The sequence below is a fragment of the Lagopus muta genome, chromosome 5 (assembly GCF_023343835.1).
Source record: "Lagopus muta isolate bLagMut1 chromosome 5, bLagMut1 primary, whole genome shotgun sequence".
Classification (NCBI taxonomy): Eukaryota; Metazoa; Chordata; class Aves; order Galliformes; family Phasianidae; genus Lagopus; species Lagopus muta.
Window position 1 is genome coordinate 15,649,741 of NC_064437.1, and position 20,438 is coordinate 15,670,178.

Below are 20,438 nucleotides of genomic sequence, written 5' to 3' on the forward strand. Positions count from 1 at the left end.
GTGGATTGTCTTGTGCATTCTCCTTTGTAGGCCACGGTCCTAGCTAAAGTTCCCCTTGAAACTCTCCCCATGGGGACCTCTGGTCTGTCGAGTTCTTGGATCAAAGCTGAAACTGAAGGGAGCAGACAGTGTTGTAGTGTGCTCTGCTACAGACCACCCAGTTAAGTGGACAAGGCTTTCCACAAACAACAGAATTTTCAGATAAATAAAATAAATTACAAAGCCTGCATAAAAACAGCAGCATGGGTGAGGAGACAGCGCTAGCCCCAAAATACCTATTTTGCCTTAAAAAGCTATTCTGTATCTTCTATTTCTGTCACTGATGGAATGTAGTATTTATTAACTTGTAGAAAGACTGTATATTGACAAATGCTCAAACTGAGATATTGCCACTTGAAACATGTATGGAAGTACTCTTACATCAGCTGTGTGTGGATGTATTCTCATCTGCCCACCATGTGGGAGATCTCAGTACTTGGCTAGGAGATTCTGGGTGACATATGGATTGTAATACCCAGGGATACTGTTAGGATGTTATGTTTCCATTCTGCATCAAAAGTGATTTAGCCCTGCCTTCATTTCTAGTTTATACATCATAAATAACTTTCAATTCTGCAATAAAATATTACAGTTTACATTCAGGACTCTCTACCTTGCCATTGCCTGGACATGCTTTCTAATGCAAGTTTAAGATCTCTTGCTTTGGAAATATGTATGACGGAAAGCAGAAGGGTAAATTATTATTTGCATTTCACCTGTTCTATATAGCTATGATTGCATCATTGATGATATATACAAGTTAGTGCTCTTGCCCATTCAAAATTCCAGCTCCTGTAACAACTCCTCTGCTTAGAGTTTCACCTGCTATGGTAGGCCTGTAGAGGTAGAAGTGAAATTAGCCTTCCCACTAATTGCGATACACAGGTAAGAAAAATCACACTAGGATTTCACACTACTTCATACTGTCACATACTGATGATTTTAAATCACAATGTCAGCACTGCTAGTGCTAATCTGATAAACCTGCTCTTTGCAGTCTACAAGAGGATAATCAGTTCCTCCCTACAGAGAGATGCTTGAGTTCAGAGGAAAGGGAGATGGCTTTCAAATGTGTGTAGCAAGTCTATAATTTCTGTCTTATTCTAGAGCTGTCACCATTTTCAAGACAATACAGCTTGCAAACAAAAACTGACTGAATACTCTAAGCATTGCTAGTTACCTGACTATGCGAATGTGTGCAAATTCTGTTTCACTGTGTTGCCTACAACATTTGTGAAAATAGCTTCACTAATGCACCATTTCTATACCAGCATCTGCACAAGTACATCACATCTAAAAGCTTAAATGTCCTCTGCCACTAACCTACAGAATGTGTTAATTCGTTTACTCTCAGCTGGAAGCAATCAGTGACGTGCAAAGGCGTTCTCTTTTGTCTCTCAGAAATGGGCTGAGTTGAACTGACAAAAGCTGAGCAGGCAGATGGCACATAGGGGAGGGCAAAGCATGCTGATAAAGCTTGTAAAAGTCTGCCCTGGGGTTGGTTTGGCTTGGAATCCATTACAACAATCTGAAGCAGAAGATGGGAAAATCAAAATACAAGGATGCTAGAGAAGGATTTGTAATTTTGAGGCTTCTCAAGTTTAGCTATATTTGGCATTTACTAGCATGGAATCTACAGAAGATTCTGAAATTCTTTTTGAAATGCTGGAAAATGCATGGAAGATATCTGTTGTGCAAGTTGGTTTGCCTTGTGAATGTAGACAGCATGGCCCTTCAGCATAAGGAAAGCATTTCTCGGTGAAAAAGGAATTCTGCTGTTTTCTTGGCACAGAGCAGCTGAGGAAACTCAGTTAGAGTTCCTGAGAGACAATGTTGGGCTTAGGGCAGCCCCAACAACATCTTTGTACAAAATCTCTCAGAACTGCGAGGTTCCCAGTGCTCCCATCTTCCAGCCCTGATACAGGATCCATATCTAACAGCTGAAGATCACATAGCTAAACTCCATGGGCTACTGCAAAACTTGTGCATTGGTGAGAAATCTGACGTAAAACTACCTAGGTAGTTAGATGTATAAACATTTTCCTCCAGCCAAACTTTAGAACTTCATTAACTGGATTGCTGGTCTGCTGATGTACACTTTGGGGAAAGTTCTGCTGCAGCCAGTCTGGCACTGAGCAAGTGAGGCTTCTTCCCTGCAAAAAAGGGCTATTAGCACAAAGGCTGATGCATAAAAATTAGTTATGTGCTATTCCTAGGGTTGGCAGTATGAGTAATTGGAGTATGAACAGAAGGTTCAGGCTTGGTAGGCATGATTCATGTAATCCTGCTGGAGTCTGCAGAGGTTGGTGTCTTAACTGAATCACAGCAGCTTCTGGAGTTATTGCTGTTCTTCTTGCCTAAGACAAGGATGGGAGCCTTACACAGCCTTGCACTCTTTTCTCAAGCAGACTGATAAAGCCTTGACTTCAAATCTGCAGGGCTCACATTAAGACAAGCATGGCTAGTGAACAGCAGGATTCAAATACTTTTCTGATTACATAAATCAATAATGCTGTTGTCAGCTGCTATGGGTTACTGATATTTCATTTGGTATTGATGAAGGCAGACAAGTTTTTTACAGCTAATTGAAGATGTCACCTTTATTAGTAGAAGAAAAAAAAAAAGATATTGCTTTTCTATGTTTAAGCTTTACAAAATGAATGAAAATTGGCAGCATTCCTTTCTGCTGCTTCAGTTCTTCAACACCTGACAGCGGAGAGAGTGGTCAGCTGCCGTAACAGGTTGTCCACAGAGATTGTGGGTGCCCCAGCTCTGAAAGTGATTGAGGCCAGGCTGGATGGAATGCTAGGCATCTGATCTAGGACTGGATCTAGCAGCTGGCAGCCCTGCCTGTGATAGGGAGGTTAGAACCTGGTGATCCTTGAGTCCCTTCTAACCTGAGCCATTCTATGACTCTATTATTCGATTTAATAAAAGAAAACTTGAATCTGTTGAAACCAGCATTAATCCTGCCACTGCCTTCCAGAGGGATTACATTTCAGCACTGGGGTATATATTTTTAAGTGTAAGTTCAAAACAAGTAGGAGAACACATTTGGCATGCAATAGACAGAAACTGTCTGTAAGCTGTGTTCCATGCACAGTATAATATATACTGCCTGTATGCATGCAAGTATGCAAGTCCAATTTTGTTGGGTTTTTTTCAGTAACTCATTAAATTACATGTGCTAATTAACAGAAATGTAGTCTCTTCCTGACAGCTTCTACTTGCACTGTCTGAGGGAGCAAAAGCACCCCTTGGAAGTTCTAATCCTCCAAACTAAACTGAACCAAACACAAATTCTGGTCACACGACATCTGGGCAAGACACCAGAAGCCAGGCAGGCCAGGTCTGTGTTACAGGCTGGGATCCTGCTCCAGGGCCTCTCCAAGCCTTGGACTTACTGCATCCCACTGAGGAACAAGTGCAGAATAGAGAGGGAAGGTGGTGTGCCTCGTGGAGAACTGAGCTTGTTCAACTCCCTGTGTCAGCTGCAGGTGCTGAGTACTCAGTACCAAACTCAGTAATGGAAAACGGCTGCTAATGATGGTCTAATTGCCTCTACTAGCCAATACCTTGATGAAAGTTCCATTTTCTAAATTATAAACATTTGTGCTGAAGCTCAGAATTGTTATGTTCTTCAGAAATACTCATACTAACAAGCAGTTGAGGCTGTAATATATTTACAGAATCATCTTTCAATGGACAATAGTTAAACAGCAGAGACAGAACGCACCCAGTTTTTAAAAATAATTGAAATCTAACCACACAGCCGTACACCTCTTTTTCATCTCACACCAATAAGGTATGTGCGTCCAAATACGAGATCAGGGTGAGCAAAGCTAACGCATGCAAGGACCTTGCGAAGGCAGCAGAGGTGAGGCTGTCCCGCGTCTCCCACACGCACTTCTCGCAAAGACCTTTCGGCGAGTTTCGGTGCGTGCGGCAGCCCTGGCCGAGGAAGCGGCTGGGAGCAGCCCCTTCGCTCCGGGCCAGCTTTTTCCTTCGTTCCCTACGGGCCATCGGGCGCAGATCCATCGGCCGGGCAGGGACGCGCCGCTCGGGGCCCGGCGGGGCCGGGCGGGAGGCGCGGCGCCGCGCGGTGCCGGGCAGCGGGGCGAGGGCCTCGGGGACCGCGGGGCGGGCGCGCCGCCGCCGCCGTGAGCGGTGCCTCCGCTCGGGCGGCTCCTGGCGGCGGCGGCGCTGCGAGCCCCTCTCGGCCGGCGGGGACGGCGGCGGCGGGGCCCGATGGCGAGACCGGGTGCTGCGTGCCAGCCGCCCGCCCGCCGTGTGATGGTGGCCGCGAGGGCGCTGCTTTTCTGGGCGCTGGTGTACAGCTACTGCGGAGTGTGCGCCTGCATCGCCGGGCTGCGGCTGCTATGGAGCATCGGCCGGCGACCGGGCGAGACCTTCCGCTGGGTGATGCGGGAGAACCCCCCCGCCTGCCTCAACGACCCCTCCCTGGGCACCCACTGCTACGTCCGGATCAAGGTGAAGGCTGGGGTCGGGGGGAGCGGGCCTCGCCGTGCGCACCCGTGCTCCCGTGCACGCGTCTCGGCTGCGTGCGCGCCCGCCCGCCGGTGCATGCCTGTACACGGGCACCCGTGCGTGCTCCCCTCCGGCGGTTCCCCTGCGGGCTCGCCCCGCCGCACGCACGCACAAGGAGCCGCTGCCCCGGGGGCGCCGCGGGAGGAGCCCGGGCCGGGCAGCGCTGCCCGTGGGGTGCGGCCCCGCGGCCTCGCGGCGGAGCTCCAGGGGGAGCGCGGAGTGAAGCGCTCAGCCCCATCCCTGAGGCTGCGCGGTTACGGCCCGCAGGGTTGTTAAGAGACTGCTCTGGGTCTCTGCCTGCGATCTGCTCCTCCGGGAACTGCCCGGAAAGAAGTTGTTTTAGCTCGGTTTCTTCTGCAGCTGTAGGTGAGCGCTGCAATTTTCATAGAGCTATTTTTAATTGAATGAGTACTGAGAGCATTGTTCTGAGGGTTCTGTGCAGCCTTTTTTGCCACACAGAGCTAACATAAATCGTTCAGCCTCCCAGTCCCTCACAATTTGCCTTCTTGCTTTCTTCTAACATCACCAGGAGACACGCACACACTGCTGCACTCACACGCTGTATTTGCCTCTCCCATAGCGCCAAGCAGTAATGCCGGGGTTGCTGGGAAGCGAGGGGATGGTGGGAATAAGGGAGCCTTTGGGGGAAAGCAGACTGCTTGCCAGGGTGACAGTCTGCTGCTCGGTTCAGGCAGCATGAAACTCTCTTGCCACTGGGTAACAGCAGGCTCATGTGTTACCTCCCAGACACATGCATCCTAGAGATCTGTGCAGGTTCCAGCAAAAGAAAGACAGAAGTGTGTTGCAGAGAAGATGGCAATATCTGATGCCATGTTGTTGCAGTAATAAAAAAGAGGAGACTGAAAGGAGCAGCTGAACTGGTGGAGGATGGGCTTAGTTTGGGGTATGTGACATTCAACTTGCTGCAGTACAAGAGATGATTGAATTTGCATGAGTAAAAGCAATATCCTTAAAAGCAATACATTGATTAAATAAAAACACTGAGGGTGAATCCCTAAAGGACACAAAGAGAAGCAGGATGGAGGAGGGCTAGATGACTGAAATGAGAGGAGAATCTCTGGAATAAAACTGAGAAACTTCTGTTGTGTTAAAGGGATCAAAGGCAGGGATGGTATGGAGAACGGTGGAGGTGATGTAATGGCCCTAAAATTTACTGGGAAGAGATCAGTAAGTACCTAGAAACACAGAGATATTTCAACTTCACTGGCATCCCCAAAGAAAAGTATCAGTGTAATTTTTGATAGAATTGAGCAAAAATCCCTCCTGTATCTACAATGAGTACAAAAACAAGAAAACAGATGTGCCCTTTTCAGAGCCTTCTTAAACTCCAAGATATACGTTAATGGCTTTGTAGCTGGTTAGTGACTTCACTGTGCAGAAGCATTTCAGACAGTATGAAGCACTGTGGGCAAGAAAAGCTTTCTGCACAGTTCTGACCCTTGAGGGCTCAATCGACAGCAAAGGCAGGAGTTTTGTCTTCCCTTTTTAAAATAGCAGAGACAGTTCAGGCTCTGACATTTGCTCAGGAGCAGTATGGCCTTCCTTCCTGCAGTTTCCTTCAAATGACTCCTAAATAGCATGTTATATTTTATGAGCTAAGTCCTTCCCAACTTCTGTATTCACATCTGTGTAAGAATTCAGTAAACCTGGAGGACATCATTTCAGTTTTAAATTCTGCCAGATTTGACCCTGAGTTAGCATAAGCTTGCACACATCCATTCATTTCAATGGCATTTCAGTATTAAGCCTCTGGACAGCTATCACTAACTTATCTGTTGGTGATAAGACTCATTTGTTTAACAGATGCATCAGAAATAGTGACTATAGACAGGGTAGAAAGAAGAGGATTATATGAAGGCTTTCTCTCCTGAAGTAAGTCTGAAGCCTTGGACAGTAAAAAAGCAAGCAGGAAGAACTTCCTTTGTAGTTAGTTACTTTTGATTGCTTTGTTGTTTGTTTGTTGTTGTTGTTTTTTCCTAAGAATCCATGCAGTGCTTTATTGTGCAAGATTGTAACTTCATAGTTTTAAATAGTTGCTCAATCTTAGAAACTAAGTGAAAGATGAGAAGTGCATTAAAAGTACATTATGTCTGAAAGTCTTTCCATCAAGCACATGCTATGTCTATAAGAAAGCAAGATCCTTGCTTTTATAATGGTCTTCATCCACCTCCTCATCCCCATGCCATGGGGTGATCTCTCAGAACCCTGAGCATGCTCATGGCTGAACTGCCATGCATTCGCATAGCTGGGCATGTGTCAAAGCTGGCTGTACAGGAAGGGGCTGTGGCTGCTGGGCTGTGGGATGCTCAGCATTGTCAGGGTGTAGCAGTACCTGACCTCAGCATTACAGAAGACTTCAGCTTTGAGAACTGACACCTTGATGGGTTTTCAGGGGCAGTACCTTAGAATGTTGTCTAAAACTACTTATTCTTGAATACCAGTACAGCAGTTATAATGCAGCAGTAAGGACACCAAACTTCTTTTTCTCTCCTTCTAGGATTCAGGATTAAGATTCCACTATGTGGCTGCTGGAGAAAGGGGTAAACCACTCATGCTGCTGCTTCATGGCTTTCCAGAATTCTGGTAAAAACTCCCTACATACTTTTCTTGTATAAATGAGGCTGCTTAAGATAACCAAGAGAGATAATCAAAGCTTAAGTAATCTCAGAGTGAACTGTTCTGTAACTCTATGCATATTAACAGTATTAAGACCTAGTCAGGAACAAACTATTGACATTTCTAACTGCAGCAACCATAAAACATTCCTACAACACAACTGTCTTTTTTGCAGTGTCATTCTATTCTTTCTCCAAGTACGTATTCCTTTCTTCAAACTTTGGGGAGGAACAGCTTGTTTTTAATGAACTTCGCTTTTGGAAAACACATAGCATTTGTACTAACAAAGCTGAACTTCAGAACTACAGCAGGGGGTGCTGAAATGAGGGTCCAATGTATGTTAAGAGCAGTATGGATCACATTGTTAAAAACTATTGTTAAAAATTGTTAAAAACGTGAGTTTTAACTGGGGAAGGGAGAGAACTACAAGTTCTATAGGCTGCTTTGCAGCCTAATTTCAGAGTGCCACTTGGAGGGAAAAGGCTCTATTATTAGTTCATCATAAGATGAATGACGAATCAAAACCAAGCCTGCACATTAGTTAATAACAATGAAAAGCAGTCATGTGCCTGATTTTTAAACCAAATCGCTTGAGCTGTCGCAGCCTGGTTTAACTAGGAGGTGTGGCTTGCAGAACTTCCACATAAAAAACAATAAGTGAATAGAGGAAGTGGTGATGCCAGTAATTCAGCAAGTTCAATGATCCTTTTCCTTTCTAAACTCAGATATGGAACTGTAATCTTTCAAGCCACAGTCAAGTCATACCATGATAAATTGACCCAGGTCAATGAGAGGGCAGCTCTCTTCCCTCAGCAATATCCTGCAGATACAAAAGGCATTGAGGATGATGGTAAAGAGTCACATTTATTATTTTAAGATAAATTTTCAAATAAATATATTGTCCTAATACTAAATTGCTAATTACAAGTCTAAAAGCCGTACACACCAAATAAAAAGTCAGTTACATTGGGGGGAATGCATACCTAATGCAAACATTATGCATATCTTGCAGAATGGGTATTTAATGTGTATTCCAACACAGAAAGACAGCTGAGAATACAGCTAATTTCCACTACAGTGGAAATAATATGCAAAAATTAGCATTTCATGTATATATTCTACTGAAATTCAGTATATATCAAAATTCAGACAGCTGCTTTTACAATTTAGAATGGCGAGCCATGCTTTAAGTGACAGTTTATATATTATCTGACCATTCAAATGGAATGGAATAATGATTAAAAAACTGCAATGTAGGTTACTGGGACCACCAATAGCACAGTTTACTATTTTTGGAAAGAAAAATACATGCTAACTGTTTATAAAGCAGTCACACTACAAATATGATGCTGGCTTGTTAATTCAATCAGTGCAAAATTTTAATGCAAGGATAGAAAATGTTCTCAGAGCATGCAGTACAATAATCACAATTTAAGAGACAGTTAAATCTGCGTTAAATTTGTACTGTTCAACTAGGAAAAAAAAAGGATACAACTCACAGTTACAATTTTTAATTGCAGCAAATCCTTTGCTTTCCAATGTCTCAAGGTTATAAGTAGGACAACTATAACCAGAGAACACTGACCTTACCAAGTGACTCAGAATGTCTGAAGATGAAAGATCACTTAGGAATATAATGCATCCGAGCCATTAAGAGCTTTAGATGCATAAGAACTTGATAATCAATATCAATTTTGTGGAAAGACAAAATATTTGAAAGTGAGCATGATGTGTTGAGACAGCTGGGATGTGTAAGCTGCTGAATTTTGTACAAGCTGCCTTTCAGAAATAACATGAATAAAAAGTCACAAAATAATTTCAGTTATTTAGCCTTATGATAACGAAGGCATTCACCAGCATTCCAATTCCTGCCTGCAAAGCAACTGTCTTCTGGTTATATTTCATACACAGTAAAAAGATTTCTTTGGATATGAAACACGTTCAGTCAGACATTTGGTGGCGGATGGGCTGCTGCAGATAGCAGTTAGACATGCTCTGAAACAAACACAGATTATTTATTTATTTCTGGCCCTTTTTTCTTCTTACTGAAATATACATGATAGCTACCACAGTTACCATGGCAAATTCAGCTTCCAAATCACTGTACAATGCATTTAAAAATTTAATTCTGAGAGATCTGATAAATATTGCATTTGCATCATATAGCACTAAAATGGAAAGGTTCTGACTTCTGTTTACATGAATATAAATTTCTATAACTAATAAATATTACTGTGATATTATTTACGATATTCAGAATGCCTAGTAGGTTGGAGGCAAAGCTAAAAGTGGAATACCCAATGAACTGATATAGTTTGAATTCAGGTAGAATTCTGTGCATCTCTCATGATACCTGATGATTCTTATGCTTTGTATCATCTACCTGATGGACACAGTTGAAAAAAGAGCAGAAGAAAAAGCTAGATCCTAGCAACATGCAGTCAATGTTATCCATGTCCAGAAGGATGATGTTTTTCATGTATCTTTTTATTATAATCTAAGGCCAAGTCTTCTTGGTGCTGGCTATTCTGAAATGTAATTGGTGTGAGTAACACTCGAAGGCAGGTAGTTCTTTCAGGATCACCTTTGCCATTTTCTTGCTATTTTTGCATTACAAACATACTCATCCAGTCACTACATACTATTGCAGAATGAGGAATAGTTCAAGCCTTTGCCTTCTTCATTTTGTATGTCTTTTAAAGTATGTGATGCTCTCACTCTTTTCCACAGAAATGCAAGCAATGCAATGCTTTGTGGAGTACCAACACGCTGACAGATTGTTCTGGAACAATTCTAGCAGTAGAGTGACACAGACGAAAGTGTGCACAATATAAATCATATGGAATTCACCACATTCATTTGTTATTCATTGTATTTCTTTCTTTGGTTAATTTAGCATATGAATTGCCTGACATTCTTTTTCTGAAAAGGAAAAAAAAAATCTTTCCCTAGAGGCATATTTCCCTAGTCCATCAAAATTTGCATATGAACAAGGGAGAAGAGAAAGCTTTTCAGACCTTACTTTTTTGATGATGGAATGGTTACAAGGATAAGACAGAATACTCCAGTGTGTGCTCTGTTTTATGCCTGCTTCCTTTACAGCAAAGGGATCATGCCAGGCTCCAAGAACTGTTAAAATATCCAGGCTCTGGCCGTGCTGCCTCTTCGGCAGCTGCATTTCCTTACTGTAGAATTCAAAAAGGGAGCACAGAATTGCCATAGCTACAAGGGATAAGCAACATACCATAGAAGGCAAAAAGAACCTAATTGCAAACAAAGCCATGTTAATGTATCCTCAACTATTTGGGAGCAAAACCATTGACTGCATTTTAGTATCATACTGCTTGACCTTATAACTCCAACTTTTTTTCCCTTTGTTAGGTACTCTTGGCGCCATCAACTGCGGGAATTTAAAAGTGAATATCGAGTGGTGGCCCTGGATTTGAGAGGTTATGGAGAAACAGATGCTCCTTCGCACAAAGAAAATTACAAATTGGATTTCCTGATAACAGATATAAAGGATATTTTGGAATCTCTAGGTGAGTTAGTAGAAGACAAACTACTCAGCTCACGGAAAAAAAACCATAAGTGTATAAATATTGATTTCAAAACAACTGCTTCTCTTTTAGATATACATATTCTAGATATGTAGAGATATAAAGCTAAGGATATTCCTAATATATGGACTATAACAGTACTAATGGAAAAGGTTTGCTTTCCACTCATGATGTATACACCAGTAGAAACAATGTATAAAGATGATTTTCCATCATGACTTTCAAAAATTCTTCTCCATGCGCTGTGAAATGCAGCAGAACAAACCTATGATATTTCCTCTAACTAAAAAGACCCTTCACTTACTCCTAACAGTTGCACTCAATAAATACTGTTATGGATTAGTCTAATAGCACTCGCAGACAAGAGAATTTCTATCACGTGAAATTCCTCTAGCACAAACAAGACAGAATAAATATTGTGGGCTTTATAGTGATGATGACAGTATATCTGATGCCTTAAGAAAAAATCCCAAAATACTACTCCTGCACATTAGTCATTTCTCAAGAGCTGAATCACTCTGTCTTACACAACAGTGAGAGGAGTGGAAGGGAGAGAAAACGATGCATTGCTCTCTGTGGTAAAAAAAAATGGTGTAGTAGATCCTGAACTGAAACATTCTGGTAAATTTTACCCCTTCACTTCAGAAGGAAGCGCAGCTGTTCTGACAATGAAAAACATCACCTAGTGAGGGGTATTTCCTCTCTGTACAAATAGTAAGACAAAAGATTAGATTCATTTTAATTCATTAGATACTCTAGGCATAGTGAAACAACTAACTGCATTTCACATTAAAAAATAGTGCAGCAGTGGTGCCAGTTCTAAGGCTTGAATTTGGGATTTGCTTTGCTTGCAAAGCCTGAATATTGTTGAAAGGTTGGGCAGGCAGCCTCCACACTGTGCTTACATTTTCCAACCTTTGCTGGTTGTGTTAATCTCCATGGTAATGCCATGGTTATGTTTATGAAGAGCTCTCACCATCATGTAATTTCATACAGATTTGAAAATTTCTGAAAAAAAGTATTTCTGAGACTTCCTACCTTTATTCTAACCCTAAGTTAAATTCTTTTGGAGATGCTGATTATACCAAATGTGCTTGATGAGATTTTTATTCAAGAGAGATTTTAAGATGCTTTGACAACTGCGTCCACATTTTTCAGAATTCAGAACAGTTGGGCTTTTATAAATTTTATTTGTAGCATACATGCTCAGTATTACAATCCTTAGTGAGGACTATGATAGTATCTGGCACTGTAGTATGTATTCGAGGAATGGTTAAAGAAGGAATAGTTAAGCTTTCAAAAACAGGCATGACTTTCCCCCTGCCCCCCACCTTTTATTGCTGCAAAATTCCCATTTCCATCAATGAAATAGTAATTAGGTGAATGCTAAGAACTTTGAAAAATTGACATCAAAACAGCATATGGAGAAGTATTACTTCTATACTTCTAAATATTTAAATGTGCATATTCATCTATATATATGTGTGTGTTACCTATACGGATATTAAATATAATCTAGCACAGTGATGATATATAGTGCTTAGCTAACCTCCCATATTCAAAGCAATCCAGAATGATTAATTTTGCTCAGAGGGGACTCAGGACATTTCCCAGCATTTCAGTCTGCAGTTTTAAACTCCAAACTCCCTACACACAACATACGTACATACATTATAATGACTGCAATTCGAATCATTTATTTGACTGTGCACTGGCTGATATGTGAACAGAGTGGCATTTGGAAACCACATTACTTCAATTTGATATCAGTGTTAAAGCGTAATTGAAGTCAAACTAACTGATTTTAATATGTATTATATTTTTAGCTATAAAAAGACATTTTTCCTGGCCATTAGTAATGGAAGCAGTGCAGTATTAAGTAGTTACATTACCTATTTTATCCAGCACTTACTGTATGTGATGATCTCTATGGAATTTCTCTGAAAAATAACCACAAATTTGTGTTTGTGTGGTAGGATACAACAAGTGTGTGTTGATTGGCCATGACTGGGGAGGAATGATCGCTTGGTTAGTGGCTATATGTTACCCTGAAATGGTGACTAAACTAATTGTGGTTAATTTCCCTCATCCTTCAGTGTTTACAGGTGAGTTTTATCATACTTACAATGTTCTGTATGTTAATCCAGAGTATTTGCATTAAGATTGTATTTGCGCTAAGCGATTAAAGGTATTTGCTCTTTTAGATATTCTGTTACCTTTTACAGTTTGGAATGTGTTTTATGAAGCAGTAAGGTATCCAGCATTATACTTTGGGAAATAATTTATAGTAGGGAGTGGGACTGTTTGTAAGCAAATTTACTGGGTTTTCTTCTTAATCCTTGAAGTCCAACAAATATTATTTTCATAAACATGAATCTGGCAGGATAGAATTCCCTGAACATGGCTGTATAATACCAAGGTTAAGCTCTCACTGTATTATTAAAAATGTATAAGACAACCTGAGAATCAGGCTTCTAGAATGTAATCCTGATTTAGGTGACAAGTGAAACTTCATCTTACACAATATTCATTGGAACAAGACAACCTTTCTAGTCTATTTACCAAAAGCTCAGGAATGTGCTAGCAGTTACCACAAAAAGATATCTGGTGCACTAACAGAATTTATTGTGTGATAGGCTTCAAGCTTGCCTGCTACCCACAATTACAAAATTTCATAGGGATTGGATCTACATTCAGTAATTACGATGACAGTAATACCTCCCTCATTTTAGTTTCTCAAATAGCTGACCTTATGCTATTTTCATTTTTAAAGTCACCCCTAGAAATAGTTGAGAAAATTCAGCAAAGCTTTATTTTTCATCTCTGTTGAATGTAAATCTGACCTTATGACACCATGGAATCAGAACTCTTCACACATATTGTTCTCACAATGTACTTGACCACCCTTCCAAGGTATTAAAGAACATTTTGCAATGTAGTTAAGCTTCACTTACCCAAGGAAATGTCTGTTCTCCATTGGAGCAAGCAGGAGCTGCTGCAGTTCTTACATTGAGAGCAGGAGCCAGGCTGTATAGAAGCAAAATGCATATTACTATAGCCTTCCTTAATATTTGTTTGCATGTTTTTAAAGAACAAAATATGTTATGCAGCTTGATAAAGTCTCCCTGGATCAAATTTCTCCTACTGTGAATAAAATGAAAACAGAGAGCTTATAAACTGAGCATTCTGCTTGCCTTTACTACTACAATCTTCACAATCATCAAAGTCTTATTTTTTTAAATATTTTTGTTATTTGCACAATTAATGCCATAACAGCAGTTAAAACACTCCCAGGCACTCCTAAGGGATTTATGTATTTATGAATTTGAAATTGCTTGATCTTTGACTTTGCACCTTCCATGTGACTGCTTTAGGCACACTCTAATCACTTAGTTACTCAATGCATGCCATTCCTTGTTGCTAACTGATGGCAATTATGACATCAGATTTTTAAGAGTTCCATCTCAGGTTTCTTGACTTACTTAGTGTAAGTGGATTATCATCTACAGATTTCTCTACACCTCATCTTTGATGAGAGAATTACAGGCAAAAGTAACATTTGTATTTATGCCTCTTATTCTACACCTGAAAAAACGCTTCGGACTAGCTGCACTGATAGAGCTCTTAAGTGAAAACCTGTCATGTGATTAAGCTCTTGAATGTCACTGCTCTCACCTAATCTTTGGCAGACTTCATTTTGCTGCCTGTTTCTACTAACACACATAAAAGAAGAAATAAACTTTAATGACCACGTCATACACTTACTGCTGAAAAATTAATCACCTCTTGTCACATAATGCAGTATTTTAAAACATTCCTTTAACAAATAGTGATATTAACAGTAATTTTGTTTAAGTCATCAGTTTTCATTTTTAATTCATGGGCATTTTTGTTTCAGAATACATTCTACGACATCCATCACAATTGATTAAATCTGGTTACTACTTCTTTTTCCAAATGCCATGGTTTCCTGAATTCATGTTTACAGTAAATGATTTCAAGGTGAGCAAAATGAGTGCTCTTGTTTGTATATTTATCTGTGAGTGATGGAAGAATTACCACGTACATTGATCCCTTCTCATGTAGTGATAATTATTGGAAAAAATACAGAGCTTTCTGATTTTTCTTCAGTTTTATACATTTATACAAAGTTGAATAAAAGCATAAAGAATCTGTGCTTGGTTTGGGATCTCTGGCAGGCATTTGGGACACACTGTTAACCTCCAGCACTACAGTGTGTTACTCCACCTCAGAAGTCACATGCTGTGCTCTACCATAGACACATTTGGTGTCAGGGGAACTCCTGACTTAGCTGCAGCTCCTGAGAGTGGTGGGACATCCCCTCATCGTGCACTGACTGCTGCAGGATGGGCAGCCTGGCAGTTTGGATATTGCATTCTTTCAGGTGGTTAATTCTGCCTGAGAAACCAATAAGGCCAACATTTTATGTAATGTTAAACAATCAAAATGAATGTATAGAAAGAGAAAAAGCAGTATGCATTGACCCAGACCCACATATATGCAGCCCAGCACAGCACTGTCAGTGCTGCAGGCATACAGAACAGCAAGCTGGGGGATGCTGCCTCCTTCTGCCTCCTTCTGCCTCCCACCTCTCAGCTGCTGGCTCCATCCTGAGGAAAAAAGTATGTGCCTACAGCCTGCCACTGCCTGTCACAGGCAGGATAACGTAACTGAGTACCTTGGCAATAGTGCTATTTGCGTGTACTCTAATTACTCTGGAGTGAGCTATGTATAAATAGGTTTTAGAAAGATGTGTCTTCTTGAAGGAAAGAAATAGCGCTCTGTAGATACGTGATGGCTTTTTACTCTTCTTTTGGTAGGTTCTGAAAAGTTTGTTTACCAGCCAGACTACTGGAATCAGTAGGAAAGGATGCAGATTAACAGCAGAAGACATTGAAGCTTACCTCTATGTCTTTTCACAACCTGGAGCATTAACTGGACCTATCAACCATTACAGAAATATTTTCAGGTCAGTCTAACATTCCGAAACAAGGTAAAATATTCTAGAGCCCTCTAGAGTCCAAAAGTGTTATTGTATCTTCTGCCGCTAAGGTAGTAGGGAAAAATATATATATGTACTCCTAAAGTCTCAACAGTTAACAAAAACATTTGGTGTCAGGCAGCAAAATACATAGGAATAGGTATCCACGCAAAACAAAGTAACAACCAGAGTTTTCTCAAGCAGCCAGACTTGGCCTTAGAGGCTGACACCCTCTGCTTATCTACCAAAAACCTAACGGCCAGAATGCATTTAAACCTGGTCATTCTCTACTCAGGACTGGTAGCCCCATGCTGCACGGATATATCAGGAGGTCTGAACTCTTTATTCCCTTAATTCCTGTTTCCAGCAGTGTTAAACCTCCTTCCCTGAACTCAGCAGAGTTTTGAAGCAGATTAACTCTCAGCTTTCCCTGTTCTAAACATATTGCCACCCTTCCTGCTCCTCTTGTGCCTTCCTCATTGTCACTGTCAGGAAAGCAGTCAGCAGTGCAATGCTGGGAGGAAAACAGGTGTTCAAGCTAGGTGCTGTCTGCACAGCCTAAGACAAAACAGCATAGAGAGACAGCATGTTATCTTCTAAATAAGCTAACACCAAGCACAGACACCAACGGTGAATATGAGAAGCGGCTGTGCTTGTAGGAGTGTCCCTGTTTGCAGCCACACAGTGCGGCTGATAGCAACAGCTGGGACATCCAAGGGCAACTGGAGCTGTGGAGTGTCACAGGATTCCCTGGTGCTAGAATGGCACAGCCGCAGCCTGCAGGGTATGGCTAATGAGCAGCTGGAGAGGCAGGAGGGCCCTGAGTCTTGCTCATTAGGTTTGCCACAGCACCTCGCATCAGTGAGTGCACATTAACCAGCTGCGGCAGCAGCAGTGAAGAGACTGTAGCAGCTGCATTGCTGTGGGATTTGCATGAGTAGAAGACTTGTATGTTTAAACTACCAGTTCAGGCCTTTTTCAGGCTCAAGGAAAAGAGGGGTATTAATCAGGAAGTCTCTTCACAGAGCTATTAATTCCTCAGCGTGAATGTTCTTGTACGCTGTTTGATTTACCTGTCTAATGAAAATACTCCTGCGATGAATTCACAGAATAACATTCTAGGTGGTATCAGCCACAACACAGCAGGATTTCCACTGGGAAAAAAAATATGGGTCTTCAGCTCTTTCTATTCTTGCTACCAATTCTGATGGTCACACCATCACACAAACAGGTGAATCACTAGCTATTATAACTGGATTGAAATTTTCACTTCCTCTCATATAAGCAGCACTTAGGTTCTACTGTCTTGAATTCACCATGATTCCCAGTGGGCTGGCACTGGTCTCCTACATGTGAGAGGCTTCCACCTCATTGCTGTCACCCTGGAGCTCTGATTCTTAATTTTTCTGGAAGGTTATTTCCAAAGAGATGATTAAGATGAGCTACTTCCCACCCACTGCGAACACTTACTTGCATAAACAGATAAGCAAGGCAAAGAATCTTGAAAGGCTCTTAGAGATGAATCTAAATGCACTGAATTGGATCACCAGATTATCAGTTGTTAAAGATGCTACTACGAAAAATCTATGGTTCTGGGGGTTGGGCCACTTTGTTGGAAAAATGAAATCTAAATCCACTGCTACAAAAGTCATTTTAAGAATTTTACTAGTTCATCAATTAAAATGAAATTATTATTTAACCTGATCTTTTGTTACTAATTCTTGGAATTATGTGTAAGTAGAAAGAAGGAATGTCTGCAAAGTCTCCACTTTTGTCTAACATTAAACTAATGCATAGCATCTTCCCTTTCCATTTTTAGAGTACAGTTTCTCAATTAACACCTAAGTTTGAACCTAGCAATAAATTTTTCATAAAAGCTTGTTGAGAACAAACTTTTTTTATACATGATTGGTTCAGCATTATCATATTTGAGCATTAGCATAATAATGATTTGTATCTGTGCGTATGGAATCTGTTCTGAATTGTTGCAGTTAGTCTTTTCCAAGATAGAGTCTGTTCTAAGATAAAGCAGTTCAGGAGTAAATACAGATACAATTTTCAACATCTCTGAAGTAGATAAATAATGAATTCTGATGTGTTAACGTGACTCATGTTGAAATAGTCTTTCATTTCTGCCTGCTTGTCTTCTGTGTTCTAACATCTACCCTCAATGTAAGGAAACATTTATAAAATAATTATATTCAAAATAGCTGTATTAAGAAAAAATAATGGAAAGTTTTTATAGAAAGTTTAAATGTGTCAGTGTGGTGGTATAATTTTATTAACGTTTTACTTTCTAAGGGCTTTTCTTCAAAAAAATCAATGTCTTACAATGTGTAAATGCTTCTGAGTCTGTGTTGTGGTTCAATGCAGCGGCAGCTCAGCACCACTCAGCTGTTTTCTCACTGCCCTGCAGTGCAATGGGGGAGAAAACTGGAGAAAGGTAGAACTTGTGGGCTGATATAAAGACAATTTAGTAGGACAGAAAAGGAAGGGAAAATAATGATAATAATGATAAAAGAATACATAAAACAAGTCACGCAGAGTGCAACCGCCTGATGAGTGATTCCAGGCAGACCCAGATCAGCTGCAAACACCACTGGCCAACTTCCCCCAGTTTTTATTGCTGAGCACAATGCTACATGGTATGGGACATGCCTGCCATTTGCTGGACAACCATTTTTGGTAACACAGTATGGGTAGTCAGGTAGCTGGATGCCTTGAACACCATATTCCAAACATGATTCAAAGCATTGTATTTCATTGAAATCTACACACAGTCGATAAAACAGGTTCAGAAATCTGCCATAGCATTCATCAACCCAGGGAAATCCATGGACAACCAGAATTCTGGGCATGTTGTTCCACATTCACTTTTATGGAGATTATGGAGCTCCTGGGCTACGCATCCTGAAGAAGTATCATTCATGCTCCAAAAATAAGACTTCTGTTGCAACCAGCTGCTGATTACAGACACGTAACTTCTCTATCCTTAACACTTTGAGCACTTTGAGTCACATGAGGGTTGTCTTCATATTGTAAAGATACCCTGGAACCTGAAAAGCTTGCAGTAAGATTACCTGTGTTGATTTAAAAAACTAAGTAAATTGAATGATGAAGTAAGTTGGTGATTATTATGAAACAAGACTAAAGTAAGCCTTTTTTTTTTTTAAAGCTGCCTACCTCTGCAGCACCATGAAGTCATCATGCCAACCCTGCTCTTATGGGGAGAAAGAGATGCATTTATGGAAGTTGAGATGGCAGAAATTACAAGGATTTATGTTAAAAATCATTTCAGATTAACTATTTTGTCTGAAGCCAGCCATTGGCTCCAGCAGGATCAACCTGACATAGTGAACAAGTTGATATGGACCTTTCTAAAGGAAGACACAACAAGAAAGAGAGAATGACTGTACATGTTCTAAGGAGTCTACGAAAAAGCTCTACAGATCTAAAAAGTAATTGTTATCAGGGCCATACTTCCAGCCTGCCTTCTATTTTGAGCTCTGTTAGAGAAAAGTGTTTTTGATGTACTGTACATTTGGACACCAATGTTTCTGCTAAAAGATGAAGTGAGTATGAGACTACCAACATTGATTTTACCTGTACACTTGTATTTTGCACATAAAACACCTGCCTTAAGATACATGTATTTGTATAGAAAGAAAATCATGGAAAATTGCTTGGTTTTGTTTTCTCCCTTGCTTTATAGTCTCTGTGTGTGGTGCCTTTATAAATTTATAATGAAATAATGGAGTGGTGCCATACAGAAGGAAGTCACAAGTTTTCATTCTCAATTTGCCTGAATTTTTTTAATGTATTTTACCATTAAAGTTATTAACTCTTTTTATTATGTATATTTTAGCATACTGGATGACTGAAAAAATTTTGGGCACATTTCTAGTCTTCAAGTGAATAATGATACGTATCTTGTTGTATTGTTGAATGCAGCTGCTTTGTGCAATGTGTTTTTCTTGACTAAAAAACGGGAACCTGTACACTCAATGTCTGAACAAGAAGAGTGGGAAATTAAGATCTAACATGTATCAAAACCACCTCTGTCTAATAAAATGCAACTTACATTACTCCCTTTACCTGGCTTCCCACGGAGAGGTTTCTTACGGATGCTCAGAACGAGGTTTGAACAGCTGAAGTGTCTGTGCACTTCCTCACATGATGATTTATTGGAAACAATGCCTCGTTGCTGGCATCGTCCTTCCTATGTTAGCATCTACTGTTCTCATCTCTAAGAACTGCTGCCAAGTTTTTTTCCTAGTGTTTCAGACACTGATCCCACCTTTCCCACCTATGAATGGCACCTGATACTCAAGTATAATTTTCCCACCAACATTTATATACATCAGTAGTTACACGCCTTTTAAACTGAACTATAAATTGGGAAGATTGCTGTCTCAGAAGGACGCTGCAGAGCTGCTTTTACTGTTTACACAGCAGTCTTATCTCGGTACGAAAACCTTTGCCGGAAATTGAGGACGTTCCCCCGGCCGGCTGCGCCCCTGCGCGCAGCGCTTTGCGGGAGGCTCCGCCAGGCGGCGGGGAGCGGCCGGGGCACAGCGCCGGGACTGCGCTCCCGCCACGCCCCTCCGCGGAGGGTGGGGTCAGGCCGGAAGGCCCCGCCCCCTTCCCCGCCCCGC

General features: G+C 41.0%; 1 protein-coding gene across 1 annotated transcript; it reads left to right on the forward strand.

The window, feature by feature from the left end:
• The first annotated feature begins 4,243 nt into the window (after positions 1-4,243).
• Positions 4,244-19,877, forward strand: EPHX4 (epoxide hydrolase 4). Its single transcript, XM_048944729.1, has 7 exons — positions 4,244-4,530; positions 7,106-7,191; positions 10,606-10,763; positions 12,758-12,886; positions 14,680-14,783; positions 15,623-15,771; positions 18,959-19,877. Exons 1-7 carry the CDS (start codon positions 4,288-4,290, stop codon positions 19,191-19,193), a joined length of 1,104 nt encoding a protein of 367 aa, XP_048800686.1. The 5' UTR covers positions 4,244-4,287; the 3' UTR covers positions 19,194-19,877.
• Positions 19,878-20,438: the final 561 nt, after the last annotated feature.